The 20,114-nt window shown below is 34.1% G+C and overlaps 2 protein-coding genes across 4 annotated transcripts in view; one reads left to right on the top strand and one right to left on the bottom strand.

The window, feature by feature from the left end:
* The window catches only part of LOC147070983 (uncharacterized), a 944,473-nt gene that overhangs the window by 907,948 nt on the left and 16,411 nt on the right, over positions 1 to 20,114 (bottom strand). The gene's annotated exons all lie outside the window — the stretch shown is intronic.
* Positions 6,287 to 8,537, top strand: LOC147070984 (uncharacterized). Of its 2 annotated transcripts, XR_015070896.1 has the most exons (3): positions 6,287 to 6,371; positions 6,836 to 6,992; positions 7,266 to 8,537. XR_015070896.1 is itself a non-coding variant. In XM_085948984.1 (2 exons), the coding sequence occupies exons 1-2, from the start codon at positions 6,814 to 6,816 to the stop codon at positions 7,660 to 7,662; spliced, it is 576 nt and encodes a 191-aa protein (XP_085805110.1). In that variant the 5' UTR covers positions 6,392 to 6,813; the 3' UTR covers positions 7,663 to 8,537. The 2 variants fall into 2 exon arrangements, 1 of the variants encoding a protein (XP_085805110.1); XM_085948984.1 differs by lacking the exon at positions 6,287 to 6,371 and having other exon boundaries at positions 6,392 to 6,992.

Below are 20,114 nucleotides of genomic sequence, written 5' to 3'. Positions count from 1 at the left end.
CTTTTGTTGACCATTCCTAGAACAGGTACTAAGTTAGGGAATATTATGCCATAACTTTTTTATTTTTTACTATTAATAATATTATATTTTGTGATGTAGTATCTAATAGGTAATGTAATTTAATTAAACTGATTTCAATGACTAATACAGCAACTTTAAGAATGTAGGATTCTTTATTGAATATAAGTACCTGCATAATTTGGAACACCTCAGCAACATTACCGTTAAAAATATTATTTTTCTATCGGACAGAATATAAAAATCGCACTATACCTAAAAGTTGATTAGAATATGTACTACTTTGGCGAATAAAGGCGAATCAAATTGAGGTGCATGTCATGGTGCATCTCGCCTACTGTCACGCTGTCGCGGCGACAAATTTATTCTATGGTTTCGTAATTTTGCAGAATATTTTGAACGATCACCATCTCTGTTAATTCACTGAAGAATGACACTGATGAAGAGTGCCTACTATAATGTATTAGTAAATTGAATTATTATTAATTAGTAATGCTAATTTTAATTAATTTTAACAGTTTCTACGTGTGCGTACGTAAAATACTTGCGGTATGACATGCATAGATAATATTTTGAACAGAACCCAGCCTGCAGACCATAGATAATAGACAATATTCTTATCGAAAATACATAGTGCCAACCGTTAAAAACAAAAAAAAACGTGATTTTGACATGACATTCGAAAAGTGTAGGCATGTGGAATATGATAAAAACGTTCAAAACGTCATGTAGGTGTTGATGCAGTGCAGTTCAACGTGAGGTGACCTCATTGTTGTTTTAATGATTTCGGCAGATTTTGGCAACTGACAATGTTCGTTTAAAGGTTCAAAATATGCTACGGGATGGGAGCACCAGTCTGATAACATTTTAAACACCAAGAAAAACGACATTACACACTTTTTCCCGTAGCGGCATCACCTCAATTTGGTTCGCGCTTAATGCCGGGTCCACACTGGCAAATGTCGCCGGCAACCTCGTTAAATTTTACGATAATTATCATACTTATCGTAAAATTTAACAAGGTTGCCGGCGACATGTTGCCAGTGTGGACCCGGCATAAGACTCGCTGTTTTGAACGAATCTTACTAATAGAGAAATCGATAAAAATTTACAGCCCAATTGAATGTCTTCTTTTTATTTTGTTAAAAAGAGAAACGTGTGTTATAAAGGAAACCCTACTCTTATTTGGCATTTTTAAAGACATCGGTTTGGACCGAAAACAAATTTGTTTGGTCTTTAATGGCCAAATAAATGTATTCAAAGCATCCGATTAATTAGATGCTTCGAAATTGTACGACGTCTGACCTTGGCGACGGGCCAAAAAATCTCACAGCCGGCCCACAACTCTGCCGTTCTCCCCGACCGAAACACTCGTCCCTCTCGGAGAGGGGCGCAGTTGTAACTCCATCCGGCCCCGGAGGCTAATTCGACCGGAAACACTGCTACAAACCTCCCCAGTGTGCCTAACTTCACTTCACTCTTTTCGGAAACGGATGTGAATTTGTTGAAAATGAAAGCCATGCTGAAAAGTTCGCAAATGAACTTCATTACATACAGGTGGTGGATTATCTGGCAGGTATTTTTGGAGCATACGTAAACTTTGTTCGGATATAATGTGCTACATGGCACAGTTCAACATGGTAGACTGATTGGTTTTATTTCAATTTCCGAAATATATAATGAATCGTACATATGACTCCTATGAGTACATATAGGTAACCTATTTGTCATAGGTACATATGACTGTTAATCCTGCCTTTTACTTATTATTCATAAACAATGGGGGGAGGGTTGGTTCCCTATCGGATTTCATACTAATTTAATATGAATTAGTATTTGGTTTATTGAACGATTTTGTCACCTGAAGTTAAATCATTACCTCTAAAGTCTAAGTAAACGTCGAGTCTCTTGAAAAGATTTTTGGAGCTGTTGTAACTTAAAAAATAATACATTGTAATATTGTTCGTACAAATAGCTAACAATCGTTACGCACATTGAAGTCAAGACCCCACTAAACCTTACAGTCCCGCATCGCACCAGCCTCAATCGGGCGACCACGGGATCTTACGTTTGTTGTGAAGCAGCATTTTTTTTTTTTTTTACTGTGAGTGGCTCAGGAGCAGTTACCCAAGACTAAGGGCGCCATGCAATCAAATGTCTTTTAACTGAATTTAGATGGCTTTCGTAAAGAGTATCTATCTATCCGTGAGAGAGAGAGGAGCACGCAGAGGTAAAAATTAAAAAAAAATAGTAAGTAACAAAAAACTAATAGAAAACTGTGAAGAGATCTTCACGTTGGCAATATGACGCCTCACGTTGGTATTTACCTAGATATTTCTCAAGACAAAACACCGTGGGTCCCAGATTCGAATACTGGGTCTGGCAAATACACATATTGTTTTTCAATTTGTGTTTAGTCAGAGTATGGTCCTAATAAGTTGAGCAAGAGGTCAACATCAATTTCACATAAAAAAAACTGTTAATACAAACTTCTACTCTGCGGAGGCTCAAGATCTTATTAGGATCAGAGATGGTCAAAAAAATATTGTGTGAAATTCGTTATGATTTAAGTACCATTAAATTAAAGAATAATAGATATACCTATACACACATTTATTTTGTGTTCTCAATGAGATATTTTAGTTTTTTTGCCACTAACAAAATAATGTAAAATATTCATGAAGATAGTGACGCTAAACATGGAAAGTTGAAACCTACGAGATATGGTTAGTACTAGAGAAGGGTGGAGGTAAGCTGTGTAGATTCGACCTATATACCAAAATAATCGCCTAATACAGACTAAATTCGCAACTACAATTATCTAATTTATATTATGTTTTAGTCGTAAGTAGTATTTCTATTAATGATTTTGATTGTTCCTACTACTTTACAGAGTTTTCATATGACATTATATAAAATAACATTGTTCGCGTGCAAACCGGCTGCACGTGGTAGATTGTACGTGGAATTAATCGGTTTACCAACGACCTACATACATACATTGTCTACATGACACCGAACCAATTTATTTTACGTCATTCGATTGAATTCGCAATTATTTCAATTTTTAAATCCATCATCGTGACACGAGATTTACCTTAATTCTGATTAAGTATACATTGGAATACTCTTTAATAATCAGTTACTTTACAAAATTAATATTATATGTTGCCTCCACACGTGACAGAAGTAAAATTAAATAACGACTATAAAAGTAAAAACATTAACATTTTGAACATATCAAAATCGAAGAGAATCACAAATTAAAGTACATGCCAATATAACTAATTCATTTTAAGAATTAGTATAAACGTAGGATCTGGTATGTATTTTTACTATTTTTAAAATAAATTGGAAACCGATTTCTACTCACACAGAAAGAGTACCTACATTATAAAACGTAATGCGTCAATGACATTGAGCTTCTTTACAAGCTGTTTGTTGGCGAATTTAAAAGTGGGCCATTCAGCTACTACGATTGTGATGATGACACACAAAACTTTTCATTCGCCTATAAGCCAACTTGCTAGCGACTGTTGTGACAGAACGTGGTTCGTTTTTTTACCGGGAGGTCGCTACTACGCTCTACTGCGCAGACGCAGTAGAGCCCACACGCCTGCGTGTAAAGTTGACCGGCTTTCAACCTTTCTCGGTAGATTGTTTACAATCTGCTTGTTAGCTTGTTCGATGATGACACTGGGCGACTTTAGAGGCAGATTGTAAATTCGCCAACAAGCAGCTCGTAAAGTAGCTCAATGTCATTGACTCATAATACTTATGAGCATTTGCTTTCCAATTAGTTCTAATGGATTTGAGTTTTGTACTATTCCATTACTCAATAACTAGGAATACCCAAATGTAACAGTACAAATACATGTATTTCATTCATCTGAAAGGAAAATTCATTTCACTTGTTTCGAATGTTCTAATTTAAAATTAGCGATAACCCGAGTAACATATGGTCAGATATACAAAACGAAGTAAGAGACAGATTTGAAATCGACAACGGTTGGATATAGGCGCACGCCACTCTGCCCACACCTCATCTATACATAACTGCTATAGAACCACTCTTTCTACCAGTGATTAATTGTAGCAAGTGCGTTATTCGACACCGGAAGGGTGCTAAGAATGCAGTAGGTATATACTATATAGCGTGTGTAGATTTAATCAATATCGGTCTGTTGTTATATTATATAAATATGAGTTACAGCCGAACAAATACAAACGGACAAACAGACAGACTCTCCAAATTTAATAAGTAGAATACAAGCGTTGATAGAAGGTTGATAGTATAAAAAATAGAATATAATGTGGGGTTACTGCCAAAAATTGTTAAGTCTCGAAATTATGTTATGGAGTAATATTGCAATTTGAAGGTTGACTTGCCCTCTAAAATCAGGTATAATACTAATAATTTATTTGTGCTTTATGTGGTTGTTCTATACCGGATGACCTTGAAGCTTTGTTTCAATCACACATATTTAGATATACACACATAATCCGTTGTAAACTCTAAATACCTAAATTATCGACTTACTAACTTTTGGCAGCAACCCACGATATATCCGTCTTTATATTTTGTTCCTGCTTGTTTACACAGAATAACGAAAACAATAAAAATAAATTATTATTTGCAAATTCCTCTAGTTAGTAACTTTGGAAATTTTCATTTACGCCGTTTGGCTTTGGAAACACGATATTATGTATATTACCTAATATCGTTTAGGTTTAGACTGTTTGTGAAGAAAGCCGTATGTATACATACGGCAGACGAAGTGAAAGTAAATTTAAACTGCAACCCTGCTACTATTCCGAGCACCCTTAAATTTTGTGAACTAATTCGTCCGGAAACATTGTAGCGAATTACGCAATATTTTTGGGTGTTTTTAGGGCCAAAACGCCCGAAACCAGATCAAAAGCACGATGGCGTCCTAGACATCAAAAAGACCAAAGGACTTTTAATAGCAACTCGGATAGGGCAAAAAGTTTCCGGAGGGTTTTTTTTCTCAAGATATTCGGCGTAGTATTATTTAATTGCAAGATCCTTTTTGCGTACCGCTCCGGGCTAGAAATTTCTGAAATGCTTATACAGGATATTACAAGGCTTTGCTTCTAAAAAGGATGATCGTAGTTATAATTAAATGTTCGAGATTGCCTTAATGAGATGGCGGATTTTTTTTTCTAAATAATTTACTTGGGATTAATAAATGAATACCAGGAACATTATCTTTAGTATTGTTTAGTTTTACTGAAAAATAATTAAGTAAATACCCAATGGTAAATGCTTTTGAAACATTTTTTTTGTTAATTCTACAAAATTTGTTTTGAGTTATCTATGTTAAGGTGATGTCTCTAGGTAAAGTTGTTATCGAAAAATAGCTAGAAAAGTTTATTAATCGGTAAATATATATTCAAAAGTAATGAGAAAAATAAAATAAAAAATTAAGAAGTATCATGGAGTTCTATATACCAAAAATACGTGTCAAATTCGGTACATTTCTATCGGGTGGTAAGAATGAATGACATAAGATTTATTATCAAAATTACGATAAAAATGTACGTAAATCTATTACCCAGGGAAACGCTAAACGAAAATTGGAATTTATTATATCCTTATATCTTGTTTTTCAAATTTAAAAAACATCGATTTAGAGGTTAGAAAGCACGCAATTAAAATCGAAAAACCTCGGCTTAGACGCAATTTATCGCGAAAAACGCTTAGCGTTTCTATTAAAAATATTATTTATTAATTTTTACGGCAGTAATTTGAATTTAATCTTGTATTTTTGTATATTAACGAATCGATAGAAATCGAAACAATAATAATTGCCCAAATTCAACCGATGTTTAGCTGTCCGGTGCTGCCACCGTGGAACTATTTCGAAACAATACACATATACAAAATACACACACATGCAACAACATGACATTGAAAATGAAACTCACACATAGACAAGACAAAATAACATTTTTCTGCTTCATTTTCGCTAGGATCAGTTTGTGGTAAAACTTCGACGCGAAATTGCCATATGAATAAAAATAACTTTATAATTAAAATTACAATATTTACTTAATATACGTAGGAACCTGCCTATATTCAAAATTTGAAACTGCGAATTATTTGCAATTAGTATTTGCTTAAATTAAAACTGTTTTTTATCATTATTTATGATAAAAATAATCAACAAAATAAACAAATCTCGCATTTTAACATATGGTAGCATTCGTGCTCTCGATCGAATACACAGACATCGAATATCGGGTTTGCCATTATTATATTGTTTGAAAACAGGAAGGAATCGACTCATCAGCATAGATAAGATACTTCTCATCAGTAACATTTTTGTCAAGTAAGTAAACTTTTCAGTGTATAATAAATAATATTATTATCGTACATCAAAATGACAAACTATGTCACGCAGTTTTGATTGTCAAACAAACATTCAAAAATTATTTAAAAGAGTTACATATACTGTATTTTCAATCACCATCATGCATTTATCATCAATATATATTATTTTAGGCGTATACTCATCGTTTTCGTAAAATTATAAATACTTTACGTCAGTTTGAGGTTATGTTTATGACAAATGTCATCGAGCATATCTTGTACGTTTTGTAAATTATCTAATAGATAGTGAATTTCTTTCATTCGCATAATATGATTGTAGAAAATCAAATATTTTATGTGCTTTCAAACACGTGTCCGTGTTTTTAATACAACATAATCGTAAATTGAAAACGTTATCTACAGTGATAAGTTTAACACGAGTATATGAATATAATGAGGATATGTTTTTTTGTTTACATATAGATAAATCTTTTAATACTGATGAACTCGACGAAATATTGGACGACAGTGACTGCGAAGTCGGCGACGGTTACGAGTCCGACAACAGCGACGACATTTACATTCGACATTTACAACCTTCGACATCACAATCCAGGGTTCTTCCCTGGCTCACAAAATGGTAGGTTTACAATTTTCTTAATAATATATTTATTGGTTTTATATACCATCCAGTCATACATTAGATTCATTCATGCTTTGGCATAAAAACAAGAATTCATTACATCTTGTACACATGATGTAGCGATTGTCTCGAATGAGGAGTTGATGGTTTGAATAGTAAACTTCAATCAATACATATTATTGCCCATCATTATTTGTATTTTTACTGCTAAATACTTGAATTAATGAGGAAATATGGATTATGTAATAATATTTTTTCCTATTGTTTCAGTATGCCGAATGCTGGTCCGGAATTGGAGGAAGATTTGTTGGCGAGAGGGCATGTTGCTGCCAATGTACTCAGCTCCTTTTTCGAATACTTCAACCTCGCTCTCTTCGAAAAAATAGCTGAGCAGACAAATTTATATTCAGCACAAAAAAGGGACTTGTGGTCGGTGAATACGAATTCGAAATTCGTATTCACCGTCATCCAAATTATGATGGGTACATTAAGGTTTCCGCAGACTCGAATGTACTGGTGTTATGATCTAAGCATTCCAATCATTAATCAAGCAATGCCCAGAGACGGGTACTTCGAACTGCGGAATCACTTTCATTTTGCAGATAACACTGCTGACCGCACGGGCTGCACAGATAAACATTGGAAGATTGCCATAAAAAAGCCATAAATTGAGAAAAATGCCATACTTTGCCCAGACCTGCTCATAACTCCATCGATGAGCAAATGATGCCGTTCACTGGCCGCTGTAGACACAGGCAATTTGTGCTTAACAAGCCAAATCCTGTAGGCCTTAAAAATTTTGTTCTCGCGGCCAGAGATGGATTAGTGATAGATTTTCACATATATGTAGGGAAGGGAACGGTATCAGATGGAGATATGAAGCAGTTTGGTCTGGGCGCAAGTGTGGTCAAGTTACTCTGCCGGACTCCCCCCAATCCTCCTGCATTGTCTATACTGATCGTTTTTTCACTAGTTTGAAGCTCGCCGATGGGTGGCATTGATCTTTGCGATCGGATAATTACTTATTACAGGACTGCGATGAAGACATGCAAATGGCCTGTGAGGGTTTTTAACCACTTTGTGGACTTGGCGGTGGTAAACTGTTGGCTAATGTATATGCGGAATTGTAAACTAGAAAATGTACCCCGAAAGGATATTATGGGACTGTTGTCGTACTGAATCAGATTAGCGAAAGCTATTATTCGGTATGAAGATCGGGTAGCCAACATTTTAACACTGCCAGCACGAGGTCGGCCAAGAAACATGTCGACATCGCAGGTAGACACAGAGCCACCAGCTCGCAGGAGAACGGTTGTCCCCCAACCGATCGCTGAGGTATGTTTGGACAGCGTTGGCCACCATTCAGCATCCGTGTGCAGATACCCTGGATGCAAGTGCCGCACCAGGTATATTTGCATAAAATGCAATATATACGTGTGCACACAATTTTGCTTTGAGCTGTATCACACAGTATAGGATGCAGCTCAAAGCAATTTTAAAGTACATATTTAGGGTTTTATTTCATAATTTTAACTAATTTTAAGTGTAAATATATTTAATTATCATATTTATAAGGTTTTTGTATTATTTTTATTGTGTAATGTTCTATTAAAATTGACCACTCCTATGAACAAGTTGTTTTCTTTACCTTCCCTAAGTTTATAGAGTAGGTAATATTCATCTGCAGTGTGACCTGGTATGTGCATATAGTATATTTTACTTTATAAAATAAAAATAAAAAATTTGTCAATAGACTAATACTTCTCTTCCATATTTTCATTCCTTTGGCCCTATATTGGCCTTTTGTATTCTAAATTTCTATTCAAAATGAAAAAAGAAGTTGGCAAGTATAAATTGATTTAAAACTTTTCTTTTAAATCATAAAAATGTCAATACGATATAATAAAATATTGTACTTATTTAAAAAAAAATATAATTATTTGAATAGGTATATATATATAATAATATTATAGTAGAATATATTCTTATAATATGTAAATGAATTTTTGTCTAGCGATTTTTTTCATCTGGCAAATTAATAATACTTGCAACATATTATGGTAACTTACTGCCATCTGGTTAGAATTGACCAAAGTTTTTAGTAACACATTTTTAGAAATTCATGGTAGATGCCTGTAGATGCCTTTAGATGGCGTTGAAGTCACATTTGATCGTAAATTGAGGCAAAGAATTCGCCTTAACAGATGTTTCGGCTATTTCTGGGCTTTTCAAAACCATCATAAAATGACTAATCCTAAAAATTGAAACAGTAAATTTTGACGATTTTTGGCAAATCATAATTTATCATCATAAATAATTTATTACCTATACATAGCACAAGAAAGATTTGCTTCTTTGGTTTTAAAATAGTTGTAAAGACAAGAGTTTTACCACCTATCAGTTTGATTAATAATCGTTACATTTGAACAATGTTGCGGCCAGTTCTCACATATGGATCAGAATGTTAGGTTAAACGACAAGTCTGAAAATGGTCTTCTAATTTTCGAATAAAAGATCCTGATAGAGTGTAGGAATTTTGGGAACCTAACATAATCTAAGGTCAAAAATATCAAAATCTCCCGACGCTGGACAGACCACCTGAAAAGTTTTTGATTCGAAAAGCTCCAAATTGTTGGATGACGTCGCCCAAGAAATGCGAGCAATTGGAATTCTGGAAAGGGTTTAAGGAGGATAATCGTTATTTGGATTCATCTTAAAACGAAGATACCGTGAATCCAATCTGCCCAGATTGAAGTCTGGTTGTGAACCTTAAGTGACTAGACGAATATGGATGGCAAAAGCTGGAAATACTTTGAAAATTTAATAGTAAAACTAAGACATAATAATATAATATAATCGAGAATAAGTACAATAAAGACATAAGGTACTCGGGCAGGCGTGCACGACTTCATCACAACCATATAATTTGTAGCAAATACAAGGTATAAATCTGGACCTCGGTAAAATAATATATCAAAATTTGCTCATATAGAGTTAAGTGTTGAAAAATACTTTAAAATGTTCAAAAATTGCTAAGTATATTTTTTAGTCTTTTTCAAACAATTTACTTGTATCTAATAAAAAAATAATCTTTAGTACATATAATTAAAACTATCAATCAACAAGTTTGAAAGGCATTAAACAATCGCTTGTACTGGAAAATATGTCATATCGACATCAGTCTCTTCTTTTTACTAAGGTCCAGTTATGTCTTTTCAACATCCCTACGTGAAAAAATCAGCGGACGCTTCTAATACCTATAATATAAATCATAAACATGTCTATACTTATATTATAAAGAAGCAGTCAAAATATACACAATATTATCACGACTCTTCAGTATCTCCAGCAGGGAGGTCCAGACCGCCGTCAGGCTCCTACTGCCAGGAGAGCTCGTAAGGAACAAAGGCTGTCAGCAAATACACCGTCTCCAAGTAAATGTAATAAATGAACAAGGTGTTACGTTGCATAAATCACAAGATATATTTATAAAGCATAAACAGCAGGTAGGTAACAACATACATAAACACAGGATGCCCAAAAAAAAAACTAAGAAAAACCATTACACTATGGCATAAAAACGATAAGCAGTAAACCGTCAAATTGTCTATCGTTCACGAAAGATTCATCGACTAACATTTTTTTGAATGTAAGATGTTTAAAAAAAATACGGTCCACACCTTTGTATAATTGCCGTCCTTTTAAGCCCGTATTTCTTTTACTTCCCCTTCAATTTTCTATCATCGCTTTGCCTTCACAAGAAGTCTTTTCCACGACAGAATTAACAAGTTGCTTTCCAGCAACAGATTTGTCCAGGTAAGTTAGCGAGTAGTTTGATCGAGTGCTGATATTTTTCATTTCATTTTTTCAGTAGGACCTACTGATTGGTCAATTGTTGGGAATGCTTGTTTTTTAATAATTACATTACTGCATTAATATTATTATGTTATTTTATTCTACTCCGAGGTTTTAATTTTAATTTTTACATACCTAATACCTACTTAAGTATTATATATTTTTGGATACACAAATGAAGAAATAAGTAGATATTAAAATAAAGATATAAAAAAATAGTAGATAGATATTCCAGGTATTCCATTAGGCAGTGACGTCCCGTGGGGGTAGGCAGGTTGAGCGTCGCTTGGGGGCGGCAGTTACTCGAAGGGCGGCAAATCGAGGAAAATCATTTGGAATATATAGAAATATGTAAGTACCTTAACTTAGTAACAACGAAAATATCTTTCCATTAAAAAAAAATCAGCTCACTGGTTTTGTCGGGTTCGCTAGTCTTCGATATCTAGTTTACTTCCGTTGTTATTCGACGTCCTTGGTGACCAGAAACGACACGTGCAGATTTGCGAATAATAAAATTACTCTGATATTTGGTTAGTAATGTATCCATACAACGCATTTCTTAGATATTGGACTCATGAAAGGATGATAAAAATAATGTATGAACAAATGAGGCGGCATTTTGGCGCTGCTTAGGGGCGGCATTTTATCTAGGGACGTCACTGCCATTAGGGAACTCAGGTATAAGCTATGCAGCTGCGTCGGATTAAACACGTATTATCGGTATTTTTTTGTTGTTAGTACTAAGTGTTAAAAGCTGATGATTTTAAGTTATTACTCTACTAATTATAATATTAACAGCAACAACTGATTAAATCTCAAATTACATTGAAGTACCTATGTAAATTTCTATCGATAGGTACGCAATTCGAAAAACCAAAAAAGCAATTGTTTTATATATTTTTGTATTTTTTGTGGGCGGTTTTGTCTAGGCGGATTTGTCCGGGCGGTATTAACAAGCACTGGTAAGAGCGGATATGGATTGGCGGCAATGTCTGGGTGGCAATGTCCGGGCGATTTTGTCGGGGTGCCTCGAAAAATATCGAATAGAGGCTGCTAAAGCTACCAGTAGATATCAACTTGCAGTTGTAATGGTATTGTTTGCTAGCATTAAAACAGGCATTGTAGCAAACAATTTTAATACACCCGCGAATCGCATTTATGGTACCACTGTGGAATGATTTATCTATAGATAACAACTTAGCACACAGGATAGAGAGGGCTTTAATTAGCTTCGTTATGCATTCACCCAGCAGTGGATTGCCCCTGACATTGAATTTTTTACGTTTCTTATATTTCTGGTCTTTGATCAATTTTAAATAAATCCAAACTTGATAATTTCAAGAAATAAGTACCTACTTATACAATTTTATTTCCATTTCGTAAATCCCAACTACTGAAATATTCATAGAATTTGATGGAAATAAAATTTATTATTCAGGTTACTGGGATAAATTATCAGTTCTGTACTTATTACAAATTGTCCAAGCACGGTAGATGTAAATCATAAATGTTTAATTTGTTTTTGTAAAAATATATAGGTCAATGTAGGCCGGATTCATGGGTGTTGAAGATTCCCTTTTCTACTATGGCCCTGTATCTAAGAGGCCATTATGCAATGATGAACGCTCAAAAAATCGGGATTTTTTACCTTTGGCAGGATAATAATAATTACGACTCGAAGTCAGGTACTAAACGCGTCCTTCTCAAAGCGCTCGTCCGCCGAAAGCACATCGAAGCCGGGTAATTGAACACTTAAAAAATGTTCGTGAAATAATTTCTACACTAACTTACTATAGCAATGTCGGATTCTTCTTCTAAGATTTTAAGCTTTCGTTAAAATTACTGGATTCGGAACACGTCCTCACAAAACACGCCGCGTCAAACGATTAGTGAGGTACTAAATGGAACAAATTTAAGTAACATTATCTTTTAGGTATGTACCTACACACTATAGCAATAATGGCGGGAGAATATATTTCAAAATTGCTCTAAACACAGTCAAAATAATCGCATTTAAAAAATCGGTATCTATATGCAATTTTAAACTTTACCGACCATGTCCGATCCTAATAAGATCATAATATGGGCCTCTACAGAATGAAGGTTTGTATTAACAGATTTTGTTTTTACGAGAAATGGATGTCAGCCACTTGCTCAACCTATTGGGTACATACCCTGACTCATACACACATTGAAATACAATATGTGTACTTGCCAGACCCAGAATTTCGAACCTGAGAACCACGACACTATAAGCCGACGCTTAAGTCGTGAGTCTCATAAAAAAAGATCATTATTTTTAAGTTGTACATTCAATAGAAAAGTCTGCAGTATTATTCCTTCCAGAGGGAAAAATCGACTATTGCATATTATTATTATTCTATGACTTTAGGGTTTTGTCTAAATTGTACCTACATTATTACATTTCACCGTGGCACAGTTTACCATGAGCTGTCATAACGAAAAGGGAGTGTAGCATTGATATGTTTAAAAATAACGCCTTGTTTGTGGAGCATTGCAGACTGTAATGTTCCAATTGTATTAGATTCAATAAGAACATCGATATAAATCTGTCGGTACGACTTGATACTTACGAGCATCTACCATAATATAATATAAATATGTATATACGATATGGTTATATTTAAAATTAACATAAGTATTTATTTATTTATATATTATGTATATTATTAATGATAGGGGTTTTTTACAAACTCTTCATAATTTGTTGTGGGTGCTAAGGTTTTTACCTACTTTATTGTATTAATTTTTTATATAAGTTAGAATTAAGTGGATGAAGGAGTTATGTTACAAGATCAATGTTTTGAGTAAATTGAGGTCAAAGTTTTTTTGATGTTTTATTTTCAGTTGAGGATAATTATTTAACTCGTGATGTATTCAAGTGGTAACTAAGGATCACACAATTTTACTAACGTCAGAAATAGTATGTTAAAATCTTCAAATGTGTAATTTATTTATAAAAACGTGTACATGACACCTACATCCACTAGAGAAAATAACAAAATAAAATAAAAACTAAAAAAAATAAAGTAACATAGACCCTTCATCCCTTGCCGTAATGCCAGACCAATGATTATTTTAAGATGTTTGATACATCCATATGAAAGACGGGTACATAACACCTTCATCCACGCAATAAAAAGACTTTGTCATTAATGTAACATAACACCTTCATCCACTTGTGTTTTCAATTGCATTCGTTGTCAGTGTGTATTTGCCTTTTGGTGAGTGCACATTCGAGTGCTTAAAGTCAGACAACGTTATGTACAAAAAAGGGTTTTTTTTTTGAGATAATGTTATTTTACATTTATGGCTACATTATAGTCAAACAACGTTATGTCAATCTTTTCTAATTTCTTATTAAATCGTCAGTAAATTTTAACGCTAACTACATAAGTTACCCTTGTTTTCATATTTTTTGAAAACTATCCCTATAAATTTTAACATCATCATAAGCAAGATAAATGTACAATACACAATCTAATATATAAAAAATAATATTTGTTTGTGGGTTTGTTTGTTTGTTTGTTCGTTTTGAATGCACTGCCATACCGTTCATCCGATTGCGATAAAACTTTGTCAACTTATTGCTTGCACTTTCGCGAAGAGTATAGGCTATACTAATATATAAAAATGAATGTCTGTCTGTCTGTATGTCTGTCTGTCTGTGTGTCTGTCCCGTATGCGTTCCTATACCATTCATCCGATTGCGATGAAATTTTGGTAAGTGGTTGTATGCATACCCATGAAGGTTTCTGAATTAGAAAAATCATCATCTTCTTCTTCTTCATTCTATTTTCTTTTATTCGTATGGTTCCTATACCATTCATCCGATTGCGATGAAATTTTGGTAAGTGGTTGTATGCACACCCATGAAGGTTTCTAAATTAGAAAAATTATTATTTTCTTCTTCTTCTTCATTCTATCTTCTTTTATTCGTATTGTTCCTATACCATTCATTCGATTGCGATGAAACTTTCATCGGTTGTTGTGGTAACACCCGTAAAGGTTTCTGAATTAGTACAACCATCTTCTTCTTTTTCTTCATTCTATCTTCTTTTATTCGTATGGTTCCTATATCATTCATCCGATTGCTATGAAACCTTCATAAGTTGTTGTGGTAACACCCGTAAAGGTTTCTGAATTAGTACAACCATCTTCTTCTTCTTCATTATATCTTCTTTTATTCGTATGGTCCCTATATCATTCATCCGATTCCGATCGTCAGTGGTTGTGCCAACACCCGCGAAGGTTTCTGAATTTGTACAACCATCTTCTTCTTCTTCTTTATTATATATGTATTCTTTTATTCGTATGGTTCCTATATCATTCATCCGATTGCGATGAAACCTTCATCAGTTTTTGTGGTAACACCCGTAAAGGTTTCTGAATTAGTACAACCATCTTCTTCTTCATTATTTCTTCTTTTATTCGTATGGTCCCTATATCATTCATCCGATTGCGATGAAACTTTCGTCAGTGGTTGTGCCAACACCCGCAAAGTTTTATGAATTTGTACAAACATTTTCTTCGTCTTCTTCATTATATCTTCTTTTATTCGTATGGTTCCTATACCATTCATCCGATTGCGATGAAACCTTCGTCAGTTGTTGTGATAACACCCGCAAAGGTTTCTGAATTAGTACGACCATCTTCTTCCTCTATTTTATATTCCTCTATTTGTATGAGTTCCTATTCCATTTATCCGATTGCGATGAAACCTTTATCAGTTTTTGTGGTAACACCCGTAAAGGTTTCTGAATTAGTACAACCATCTTCTTCTTCTTCTTTTTCATTATTTCTTCTTTTATTCGTATGGTCCCTATATCATTCATCCGATTGCGATGAAACTTTCGTCAGTAATTGTGCCAACAACCGCGAAGGTTTCTGAATTAGTACAACCATCTTCTTCTTATATTTTATCTTCTTCTATTCGTATGCGTTCCTATACCATTCATCTGATTGCAATGAAATTTTGATCAAGTGTTGTGCTCACGCCCGCAAAGGTTAATGAATTGATAAAACTATTTTCTTCATCCTTTTCTTCAATTCTATCTTCTTCTATTCGTGTGCGTTCTTATACTATTCATCCGATTGCGATGACATTTTGACCAGTTGTTGTGCGCACGCCCGCAAAGGTTTTTGAATTAGTACAACCATCTTCTTCTTCTTCTTCTTCTATTCGTATGCGTTCCTATACCATTCATCCGATTGCAATGAAATTTTGATCAAGTATTGTGCTCACGCCCGCCAAGGTTTCTGAATTGAGGCAACCATTTCTTCTTCTTTTTCATCTATTCTATCTTCTTCTATTCGTATGCGTTCTTATACCATTCATCTGATTGCGATGAAATTTTTGTAAGTTGTTGTGCGCACACCTGCAAAGGTTTCTAAATTAGTATTATATAAAATACAAAGTTCGTTTAATCCAATTTTGGTTTGTTAGTGCATATTAATAACATTAATAACGTTTGCGTATTTTGGATTCGATTTTAATTTAGTGTTCTTTTGTTTGACCTTTACTCCTATTAGAATTATTTTCATATTGATATATTGTATTACACAGATATTTTAATATTAAAAAAATAATTACCTCTTATTATTTTTTAAATAACTAAGATAAATATAACCACGAAGCGACCCTGTGCGAAGCCGGGTACTTCAGCTAGTAAATTATAAAATATTAACATTAGGTTTTAAATAAACATTTCCCTTCTTGAGTTACAAGAATCTAAAATAACGATTTTTGGCTCTCCTGTAAAGTTGCACTTTTGTAAATAGTGTTGTTTGACACTAAGCCCTCGTGCCTGAAGATGCCGAAAGGCGAAACCCGGGTCGCAAAAAATGACTCAAATGGAATAGTAGTAAACTTAAATCCATTAGAATAAAAATAAATAGTTTGACGGTGGTAAACAAAACGTATTAGGTAGGTATTCACATATAAACCAACATTCTGATAATAATGTAGAAGGTACAAAAGTACATTAGATTCTTGTAGTTATAGGTACCTACCCAATTATTCAATGGAAATATTGAATGAAAACATGACACCATAATTGAGAAAAATAATACTAGTCTAATATGTGTGCCTATAAGTTATTCAAATTGTTGATCGAAATAGATCAACATAAATCTCAATATTTTTCCATGTTGTAGGAAAAAGAGAGATTTATTCCAGGCTAACGGGATGTTGGAAGCACAATAAATCTGTCCGCCATGACAGAACTGCAATATGGAGGCGACGACTACGTGGGTGAAAATTGCAGTTAATTTGAACCAATATGTCAGCGATGTTCAACTGCAATTCACAGCAGTGCATCGCAGTGACAGAAGGAGTAAAGAATTATTCTTTATTTCAGGCATGTCCAACTTCAAGTAGGCTGTTATTTACTATTCGCTATCAAATCTAGCAGTGATCTGTAACTGCAAACTGCAACACCATCTTATCTTGCATTGTCATTCTTCAACTTGAACAAACAGATTATAGGTAGGCTGAGGCTGACAATTTGACAACACTTGTTTTTCACAATCTCAATTTTCCATTCTTTTGGGCACTTGTATTCATCGTCAAAATGTTCTCACATTGTGAAAATTGCCTAATGATACGGTGAAGGCACACTACGCTCGGGTTAAAGCGCTGGGATTTTCTCTTTCTCTCACTCCTGGTAGGCCGTGTGAGTACGACGAGGTCATGCGGGCTACCTTGTGGTAAATTTTAAAATATCTTTCATGTAATGCTGTTTAAATCTCAATGAAACTGGATTATACCTTATTATAAATGAATGACATTTTCACGCGATTGACGCGTTGGACATGTAGTATGCTTTATTTTTGAACAATGGTGAAAACATAAATACTGGGCGACCAATAAAACACCATTCGGCGGTGAAATATGTCACACATTCTTATGCGAATTTTAGGCTGGATGATAAAAGCTTGTCGCCTAATTCTTAGGTAGTACCCGACTAATTAAGAACAAAACAAGCTTTAATGTGTCAATTTTCATTTTGTTTATTTACTTTTACTGGGAAACATTGTTGGGTGTTAAGATAGGTGTGTCGGATGTTTTTAAACATTTGTTTTATTGTAAATTTTACTGAAATATTTTTTTCTACTATTAGACACGAGTAGGTACGATTCGTAGTCGATAAATAATATTTTTGGATCGCAGGAATTTAATATAGGTACCAAAAATATTTATAATATTGTTATAATCCGAGTGTCTTACTCAAATATCCGTGCAAGTTGAAATCATGGGAGTGATGCCATAGAAATGTTTCCAAGAATCTGGCAAAGCTTAATTTAATCCCCTTGGAGAAAATATAATCCTAGAGCCACTGCCACTACCTTCCAACGCAAACCAACGGGCGTGAATCTGCGGCTGACAGAGTATTGTTTCCACGCGGCCTTTGCAAACTGTACCGCAAATATTTAATGAGGTTGGCCATGTGACAGTTACATGAAGAAATTAGAACTGATAATCTAGTTCACTGCTAACTGTATCTATATTTATATTTAGTTGTCATGTTAGTCTGCTACCTTATTAAGGATACCAACAAAACAATAAATTAGAGTCTCCAATAATAACGAGATTTTAAACAAACTACCTGATGATTTTGATACCTCTAATAATTTGGCAACGGCGCCAAAATTTCGGGAATTTGGCAGAAAAATATGTATACCACCCAGACGCATCTTAACAAAATACTCTAATGTCTGTCACCAACAGAGTGTTCGCTCGGTGACAGAATGTGAAGAATGTTCATTCTCTTATTGTAAAGAAAGTAAAATACCTCTTCTAGATTTTTATTCTCCTAATGAAGTTGACCAGTGTTGGTGATTTCTTTATGTCTTATTTTCTCTCACGTCTGTAATTATAAATTTGTAAAAATGTTTTGTTAGATTTGCTTGTCGTATAGCATTTTTACATTAGCCTGAAAACTTAAAACTTCAAAGTTCATTTATTACTTACCTGTACGGCTGTACATATTTGGTGATCATGTTACCCGAATACTCGAACGAGAAAATTAGGGGAAAACTTTGTTTAAAACAATAAAATTTGATAATATATGTGCGGGTAGAATAACCTTATACAAATTTTGATAAAAACAAACCATTGTTAGATAATTTATTTGTGTATTATAACCATTTTCAACACCTCTTCAAAATTGACAGATTAGTTTTAAAATATTTGTTTTATGGAACAGTATTTGGCGCGCGAACTGAACGATAAATATTTGAGTTCCGCCAACGGTAGGCATCACCGCAAGTGCTTCAACCAACCGCGAGGCCGCATTGACAGATGGGCGTAGAGCGATAAGTCGACCCGAAAACAACTCCACGGAATAAATTTAAATCCGCAATGGACATGCGCGGACTGATGCGCGACAAATAACGATTTGATCTCTCCTCTTTGCTCTCGGCGACAGAGATGTCGTGAAAAACATATGACCAGGAGCACAGAAGAATGAGAGGATATACTATTTTTATTACACGTATGGGCGGGATTTCAAAATAAGAATCACAGTTAGGAAATATTATATTATTTACCTTCCCACATTACATTATTCTATTTCATCATACCAACGTACACCAACTATAAATTATGTTCTCCTGTTACTTTTATGATTTCAATACGAGTGATCGGTGATCGTATTTTGTTCTAAGATTTGTTTTAGATAATATTTTTAAGAAATATTACCTACCTACCTTTTAGTAAAAGTACAGCAATATTCCGTTCAAACAATTTAATAATAATAAGTTAATTTATTTTAACATTAGACAGTGAGTGAGGAGAATACAGAAAATAGTGAGAAGTCTACTGAAATGCGAAGATCAATACAATTAAAAATAATTGTAATCGTTTTACTAGACCTTACCTGCCGATGAGAATTTTCTTAACATACTCGTAATAACTACACGGCAATTATCGGGCAACGCGAATTGATTTAAATTGCAACGTGAGAAACCAGTGACACCTTTAAATAAATCCCATTACATTATTGGGTCTGTAATCGTTAATAATATCAATTATACGGACATAATGGGCGGAATTTTTATGAAATATTATTCATTTAAATTCTTTACATAATTTTATTGTAAAATTTAATGGTTAAGCCAATAACGGTTGAACAAATTGTCACGCGTCACTTGGTTTCTATGTACCTACATACTGAGCATATATTGAAAGTAGAAACGTATTGATCACATTTCCTATACCTACTATGTAGTATGTACCTACTT

This window comes from Rhyacophila brunnea, unplaced genomic scaffold (assembly GCF_057557595.1).
Source record: "Rhyacophila brunnea isolate RB1 unplaced genomic scaffold, BYU_Rbru_1.0 scaffold_21, whole genome shotgun sequence".
Classification (NCBI taxonomy): Eukaryota; Metazoa; Arthropoda; class Insecta; order Trichoptera; family Rhyacophilidae; genus Rhyacophila; species Rhyacophila brunnea.
Note: the sequence above shows the minus strand (reverse complement) of the source record. Positions and strands in the feature narration are given on the sequence as shown.

What these genes read in the sequence shown, in the direction of transcription:
- LOC147070984 (XM_085948984.1), top strand. Translation starts at nt 6,814, where the DNA reads ATGTTTTTTTGTTTACATATAGATAAATCTTTTAATACTGATGAACTC. An exon ending in CTTCCCTGGCTCACAAAATG is followed by an intron (nt 6,993 to 7,265) that starts GTAGGTTTACAA and finishes CTATTGTTTCAG; the next exon opens with TATGCCGAATGCTGGTCCGG.